This window comes from Musca autumnalis, unplaced genomic scaffold, assembly GCF_047663935.1.
Source record: "Musca autumnalis isolate F117 unplaced genomic scaffold, ASM4766393v1 scaffold_5, whole genome shotgun sequence".
In the NCBI taxonomy this organism is placed as follows: Eukaryota; Metazoa; Arthropoda; class Insecta; order Diptera; family Muscidae; genus Musca; species Musca autumnalis.
This window is the reverse complement of record NW_027412088.1, coordinates 205,046,229-205,054,542: the sequence shown is the minus strand read 5'-3', so window position 1 is coordinate 205,054,542 and position 8,314 is coordinate 205,046,229. Positions and strand designations below refer to the sequence as shown.

Sequence of the window (8,314 nt, the reverse complement as noted above, 5' to 3'; positions counted from 1 at the left end):
AGATTAGCCAAACTTGTCAAGTAGAAAATAAGTGAATGACATTTTTTTCATTGTCATAAGTTTGGGAAGAACTTTTGCTATTTTTGCAACACTTTTCCAACAAGAATATTCTGGAGCCTAGCTAAAGAAATGTTTTTACACTATATGTCACTTTTAACATATAAAAAGTGAAGCTCTAAAGGCCTGCGTACATAAGCTGCTTTGCCTGATTGCCTTGCTTTGCTGCTTCAATAAAAAATAAAAGAACAAAGAAGGCCGACCCAATTTCCAACTGATGGCAACCCAGTTCGAAATTTCGTCTTTATTCTATTATTTTTATTACGTCAGAAATGAAGCAGGTAAGCAAGGCAATCAGGCAAAGCAGCTTATGTACGCAGGCCTTAAGTTCCATATGTTTTTGTAATACTGGATAGCTATGCAGGTACATCTACCATTATTATTGTACCATGCCATTTGACGTTTTAAGCCATGGCTGCAGGGTGGCATTTCTCAGTGATTTTCATACCTGGCCTACCTCTACTTTATTGTACCATGTATCAACTGATCTAGTCCATACTTTTCAATGAATCGTTCAATTGAACTAGTTCATTCACGAACTATACAACCCTACCTCTTTGACTGTGTTTTGACGTTTTGATGAAGATGAAAATTGAAAGATGGCGTTGTTAATTTCTGATAAGTGCTAACAAAAATAAAATAACTCGGGGAAATAAAATAAAAATATATAAATATTATTGAAAAATATAAACACTGTTTCTTCATAAAAACAAGAATTCAATGAATATTTTGTGCGTAAACAAGTGTTATATGGTTTGCAAGCGGCTAAAGGAGAAATAAAATCGAAAGCAGAGCACAGTCCCACGAAAGTAATAACAAAAAAGAACGAAAAAATGGTTTAGTGAAAATACACACAGAAAAAATAAATTTAACACTAGAAAGATGGCAAATAATCTAAAAGACGGATCGAAATAACTATTGTGGAAATCGAGAAAAATAATATTTCTAATCTAAATTCCTTTGGTGGGACAATAATAGAAATTCTTGAAGTAACTTTTTTTCTGAACACAGCCCTCTTTATAACGCACAAACACACAATCAAAAACAGCGACACACACAAACACACCTATGCAAATAAAAAAACTAAAGCTTGTGTTTGCTTGCCTGTACCAATAATTAAGCAGTTGGAACTTCCTTCTGCTGTTGCTGCTGGCTGTTTATCTGTTGGAGTGCAGAGGAATTGTTGAATGACGTTTAATTAAATATTTATTTTATAGATTTGTTGGTATTCTAAGCTACCACCAACAACCCACAAATCTGACTGGAATAAGGTGATAGGGCTGGAACATTATGACGGATATTGTGTATCCAGCAGGATGCAGGCCGTTGTCCGAAGATCTGGGCACGGATGAACTGATACGTAGATTAAAGGTAAACCGTAACATATGCGTTCTAGTATTCCCAAATCTTAACACCCTTCTTTTTTCCCTTAAACATAGACTCTGGCGAATGTTTTACAAGCAATGGGTCAGGATGATGGTGTCTATCAGCAGTATGTCCCATTATCATTACAACTGGCCGATGATCATTTTTTGCAGCATCCCTCCCGAGACGTTCAATTGTTGGTTGCCTGTTGTATTGCCGATGTGTTACGTGTTTATGCTCCCGAAGCACCCTACAAGGATCAGGAACAAATCAAAGTTATATTTCTATTCTTTATTAAACAACTGTATGGTCTTAAAGACCCTAAAGATCCCTCGTTCAAGCGTTATTTCTACTTGTTGGAAAATCTTGCCTATGTCAAATCGTTTAATATGTGCTTCGAGCTGGAAGATTGTGCAGAGATTTTTTGCCAATTGTTTGGCATGATGTTTAAAATAGTCAAGTAAGTTAATGAGAGAGGCAACTACAGCAGAAAATAATGCGCAATTCCTTAATACTGTTTCCTCCTTTCAGTGAGGAGCATAGCACCAAAGTGAAGAATTTTATGATTGATATAATGAGTCCCTTAATAAGTGAGGCAGATAACTTCACCACAGATATATTGGATTTAATCTTAATAAATATTGTGGAACCCCGGAAATCACAAAACAAATACGCTTATCAATTGGCCGAACAATTGATCATCAAGACAGCCGATTCATTAGAAACGATAATCAAAATGGTAGGTAAATGAAAAAATGCGGGACAAGTTAAGTTCTCAAACCGATTCGAGTCCCTAAACTAAAACAAAATCACAAATTCGATTTAAGATAGGTGCTCGAGTTATTTTGTGGCACCATATACTTCACTTAATACTACGGGAGTTGATGTGCCTTCAATCATCCTATGAATCCGTCACATACTATAATTATTTTAATTTTCAACGTGACTGGTATGATCTGTATCAGCTCTAGGGGCGTACTGAACTTTCGAGGCAAATATCTAAAAAAGTATGGACTTCTGCAGCAAAGATGTAGCAACAGATCAGAAAGGGGCCCAAAGATGAAATTTATAAATTCCAAGGGGAATGGCATTCATCCACGAAAAAAAGTTTGTCCCAAAAAAATCGAGGCCGGCTCTAAACGAAACTTTTTATACTATCGTAACTATCCCCATTTGTCTTCTTCTCTCTTTTCAGTTTTTCAATCAGGTTTTGGTTTTAGATAAAATCGACAAAAACTATGAAATTTGTACTAAAGTTTATGACCTAATTTATGAACTGCATATAATTTGTCCGAATATCTTGTGTTCGGTATTGCCACAACTGGAATGTAAATTAAAATCTTCAAATGAACAGGAGCGTCTGAGTAAGTACTGGCAAATCATTAATAAAAATTAAATTCGAATATTTGTTTTACCACCACTTGCCACTTTGCAGAAGCTGTTGCTTTACTGGCCCGCATGTTCTCCGAAAAAGATTCACAAATCTCGAAAAAACATCCAAACCTGCTACGCATGTTTTTTGGTCGTTTCTGTGACATATCATATTCGATACGCGTCAAGTGTGTTCAATCCTCAATGCACTTTCTGCTCAATCAAGCCCACCTACGAGAGGATGTCATACAATGTCTGCGTGCCCGACAACATGACTCCGATGAAAATGTACGCTACGAAGTGGTCATGGCTATTGTTGAAACAGCCAAACGAGAATTTTCCATAGTATGCGAATCTGAAGAGCTACTGGACATTGTACGCGAACGTACCTTAGATAAAAAATTCAAAATACGTAAAGAGGCCATGTTGGGTTTGGCCTTTGTCTACAAGAAGGCAATATGTGAGCCAAACGATCTGTCGCCAGAGGTTAAGAAGAACGTTGAATGGATTAAGAATAAAATAATGCATGGCTATTATATGCCCACTCTGGAAGATCGTTTGCAAGTGGAACGTCTGCTAATTACATCGCTAGTGCCCTATAAAATGCCTCCGCTGGAGCGTATGAAACAATTATATCATCTAATGGGCACCTTTGACGACAATGCCACCAAGGCATTTATTGAACTGCAAAAGAATCAAATGAAGACCCGTAAAACTGTCTTGGAATGGGTAAAATTGCACAAAACTAAAGACATGACACCATCAATGCAAAGTCAATTGGCAATAAAACAAACTATCATTTGTAAACTCTTAGCAGATCCCCTAAAAGCATCGGAATTTATTGGAAAGTTTAGCACCAACATGAGAAAAGATCCAACTCTGCTGCGTTATATGGAAATTATTCTAAAGCGAGATGTCTCATGTAAGGAGTGTGCGGACACCATGTCATTGTTATTGAAAAAGCTGGGAACACCTATTATGACTAATCTCTATTATCAGACTGTGAAAATGTTAATAGAAAGGATAGCTTCGGTAATGATCGATAAGGACTCTTTGGGAATATTAATTGGGTAAGCATTGAATTGGAGGCGTAAATTGTCAAGCGAAGTTGCATATAATGTTGTTGTTTTTCTTTAGTTTAATTGAGGAGTGCATGCGTGGTGGTGAAACCTGCAAGGAAATTGGCTTGCCTGAAAATGAGGCTGGCGAGCAAGGCCTTAAATTATTGACTGTGAGTATAAAGATTATCTGCAAATATAACGTCTTAGTAACTTCTAATTCCACAACTCTTTAGGCTTTATCGTATTTATTTTCACCGCACTTCTTTACGGACAAGGCATTACGTCATTTAATCTCTTTACTGAGCTATGATAACGACTACTCGGCCCCATTAATATTGAAATCTCTTACCCATCTGGGTCGCTATAAACCACTGATTTCAGTAGATTCTGCTATTTTGGAGGAATTGGCTCCCGTTTGTAAAGACTTTGCTGTAGAAGGCACACCGAAACAAGCCAAGCATGCGGTACGTTGTATTTTTGTCAATACCCAGGCTCAGTTGAATGGTGGCACCGAAATTTTGGACACACCAAAGACTGTACATCCCATATTCCACGAGATTATGGATAATTTGCGACTCACCCTCAAACCTAACTGTGCCCACCAACGGACAAAAGTTGTCACAATGGGTCACATAGCCTACAATATGCCACGAGCCTTTGCAGAGAAGATAAAGAACATGATAGCCAGACGCATTGTTAAGGAATTGTTAATACAGCCAGTACCTGAGGATAGAAACTGTAATCGAATCGAAGGTGATTGGTGCGATCAGGAGGAATTACCCATAGACACCCTGTGCAAATTGGAGGGTTTAAAAACAATGGCCCGTTGGTTGTTGGGCCTGAAGGATGATGAAGCCTCTGCCAAGAAAACATTTCGTATGCTGATAGCCTTTATACATCACGGCGGTGATTTGTTGGATCACAAGCGAATGTTTGCCGCCGAATCGTCGTGGTTTAGGGCAGCAGCCGCCTGTGCAATGTTAAAGATATGCGAACAAAAAGGTGTTGGTGATCAGTATACCGCTGAGCAGTATTACAGTTTGGCCCAGTTAATGGTGAATTAGAACTAATGCGTAGAAAGCAATTGCTTTACGTTTTTTTTTTTTCTTCTTCTTCTTTTTTTTTTGTCTATTTCAAGTGTGATCCTGTGCCCCAAGTCAGAGAGATGTTTGCCCGCAAATTACACAAAGGTCTGAACAAGGGACTGCCTAGTAATTGTTTGCCACTGGACTTTATGGGTTTCTATGCGTTGTCAGGCCATGAAACGGATAAGAAGTAAGTTCATTTTTTTAAACATGTAAGTGAAGAGGATGATGTGTAGTTAAGAGGTTCCTTTGGCCAGGATTTACTACTTTCATGTAAAGAAATATTTAGACAAAATCAAATTGCAGTTTGTGATAACAAATTTTCTTGTTGATAAAACATAGGCCAACCTTCCGAAGAAACTGATTTAAATAGGTTTTTAGGACCATAACTGCAGAAGTATTGACCTCCATCTTAGAAAGTATGTAGCTGTGGCCTCTATACCAAGGCTTAGCTGTTGCATAATATTAATGTACAGGCGTTGACCTTTGCACTTACGCATGGTATGGGATTCATGTGAAGCCCCGAAAGTAGCCATACGTAGATTTAAAGCACCATAACTGCTGAGATGGGAAAATACAGCAGCAAACAGAGAGGATTGGAGATTTTTTCTTAGTTCGGCTTATGGAACAAATGTTCTGTAAAAGGCCAGCTAAGTAAGTAAGTAACTGCTGAGATTTGGTTGTTCTCCCGAAAATAATGGGTATAGCTTTGTGGTGTCAATAAATTAAGAAGTACACGGTGCGGTGGTACAAGATTCAAAACATTTTGAGTGGAGCTCCTAAAGTGGACTCAATCCCATATGAGGACTCTGAGAACCTATAAATGCAGAGGTACGGTGAGCCTTCGCTTAAAGAATGTAAATCTTTTATATCTGCACTAATCTGCAAAGAGTGAACTCTTCATAGGTTCCACCCGATTTGATACTGTCCTTGTGTTTTTGGCCAATACCTTCAGTATCAAAATCCTATATTGTTGGGATAACTACAGGCGTACTGGGTACACATTAGTATGGAGCCCCTAAATTGGGCATAATTTTTAATTTATTTCTCACTTTTTTAATTATTAGGCTTTTTGAACTAAAACGTCAATTTTTGGAAGCTGATGTCAACAAAAGAAGAGAATATCTTAAAACATTACAAGCAACAAGTAAGTGGCCCCATATTTAAAAAAAATTGTCCTCATTTTCTTATTCGTCATTTTTTGTGTATTTCAGACCACGATGCAACAGAGGAACAACGTTTGCACATATTACCTGATTTTATATTGGCTTTTGCCCTACCCATACTTGTGCATGATCCAAAGTTTACCAATTACCAGGATCTTGCTCAATTGAAACAAGCCGAAAAATGTCTGCGTTTCATTTTGGAACCTCTGATGGCAAAATCTGAAACATTTTCATATAGCTTCTATAAGAATCTTATTGAAATGATGAAGAATCATTATGTTGTAACACCCAATGCTGATAACCAGGCATATAATTTGGTAAGTAATGCAGATCAGTTCGGTTGTTTGTCTATCAGCCTAGTTCGGAATGTTCATTAGTGAAAAATTCTTGAAATTCACTAAATATGAACATGAAATAAAGTTTCAATTTTTTATATTAAAATATAGAACAAAATCAAAAAATAACCATCTTAAGACACCTTGATGAGAATTTTTCCACTAATGAAAATTTAGAATTAGGCTGTATATTTCAAATCGAATAAAATCAATAAAATCAAATGAAAAACGTATTCGCTACATTTGTTTTGAGATTTCGCTCAAAACACCTCCTATCTTTACACAACCTTTTACCATGTGAGTTTTCCTTTTTTTCACAGAAATTATGGGCCTGTTGCGATCTCGCTAACTTTATTATATGTTCCAAAATGGGACAGTGTGATTTAACGCCAAACAAAACATTCAATGTACCCATTACATTACCACCTCTATATTTCCAAGAGCCTCCACCGGATGCTGAGGAATTTCCAAATACTAAAATATATATACCTTTTGATACATATTCAATAATAACAACCTTAGGGACTCATAAGAAAGTAACAAATGCCTTGAAACCCACCACCAGTGGTGGTCAGTCATCAATAATAAAAAGTGCAGAAAAACGTCCAGCCTCCGATCACCTAACATCTATAGATCAAAATTCACTGGTAAGCGTGGCATATATGCCGGACATTAAATAACAAATTCTTAATATTATCACCCTCTATTGCAGGAAAATGCCTCTTTGTTTGAGGCAATGAAGGATGACCAATCCGAACCAGTTACCAAAAAGGTACGAGGTGTTATGCGTGCCGGAAAAACGTAAACCATTTTCCCCAATAATAACATTCTAAGCTAGCACTTAAGAAGAAGATTTCATGGTAGATCCAGTTTTTATAGCGCCGTCGTTAAGCAAAACAAAACATAAAAAAAAAACAGAACAAATATTTTTTGTAAAAAACATTTGTTTAGTTTGTCGTCATATTTTACACAAAGTGTCGTCACATCGTATCCACAAACGATTGGATGGATGAAAGAATGAAAGATGATTTATAATAATAATAATGATGCCTTTATCCGTGGTCTAATATAATTTACAGAAAACAAATAACCTTTAACTACAGCTACGGTATTGTTTTTTTCCTGGGAGTTTGTGAAGCTTTCATTGAAAGTCCACATTACCTCACCACCCATCAGTTGCTAAAATCAACAACAAATGTTAATTAATGTTAAACAAACAATACAATGTGTAAAACAAAAACAGAGATCAATCAGCTTTACTAAACCTATCTGCAACTCTTTACCTAGTTTTCTTGTTTATTTATTTCAAATATTCTTTCCTTCCCAGGTTTTGTTCTTCCTTTTTTGTTTAATTCAATTCTATTTCGCTGTTCCGTCTTTCTTTTTTACATGTGTTCTAATTCTTCCCATTTATTTTTACAAACTATAAGAAATCTAAGGGAATGTCGTAGAATATAATTTGCGTTTTTAGTAAATACGAAAAAAAACTATTTTTTATCTTCTCTAAGCTACGTTTTCTTTTCTAAGTTAGCAATGTCGTGTCGTTAGAGCTGGTCGGTGGTCGTCCGCTACTACTGCAACGTTTTCCGGAGTGTAATCTTTCGATGTAATCCGTATTCAGTTAATCAGCCACCCACCACCAATCATTTGAAAGTTAGTTTTTAAGTTTAAAAACCAATAAAAATATACACAGTCTCTAAATACAAGATAACGTTAGAAACTCTATTAAAAATAAGACCAATCAAACAAAAAGAAGCAACATCTACTGATCTGTATGTACATACATATAAAACAAATATATTGTTTTTTTTTTTTTTCAATACTAAAAATAAAGAGAGAAAAAATGAAAATGCCTAACATTTTTGGAGTTAAAA

At 36.3% G+C, this 8,314-nt stretch overlaps 1 protein-coding gene across 1 annotated transcript; it reads left to right on the top strand.

The window, feature by feature from the left end:
- The first annotated feature begins 572 nt into the window (after positions 1-572).
- pds5 (cohesin associated factor B pds5) lies at positions 573-8,290 on the top strand. The gene is made up of 13 exons (XM_073992390.1): positions 573-866; positions 1,275-1,428; positions 1,497-1,882; positions 1,954-2,161; positions 2,618-2,786; positions 2,858-3,863; positions 3,931-4,024; positions 4,088-4,909; positions 4,993-5,129; positions 6,007-6,086; positions 6,154-6,422; positions 6,761-7,087; positions 7,153-8,290. Exons 2-13 carry the CDS (start codon positions 1,348-1,350, stop codon positions 7,243-7,245), a joined length of 3,672 nt encoding a protein of 1,223 aa, XP_073848491.1. The 5' UTR covers positions 573-866; positions 1,275-1,347; the 3' UTR covers positions 7,246-8,290.
- Positions 8,291-8,314: the final 24 nt, after the last annotated feature.

Bases quoted from the DNA above. Each gene is read 5' to 3' on its own strand.
- pds5 (XM_073992390.1), top strand. From the start codon at position 1,348: ATGACGGATATTGTGTATCCAGCAGGATGCAGGCCGTTGTCCGAAGAT. The intron at 2,162-2,617 runs GTAGGTAAATGA...CTCTCTTTTCAG, and splicing joins TAGAAACGATAATCAAAATG to TTTTTCAATCAGGTTTTGGT. The intron at 7,088-7,152 runs GTAAGCGTGGCA...CCTCTATTGCAG, and splicing joins CTATAGATCAAAATTCACTG to GAAAATGCCTCTTTGTTTGA.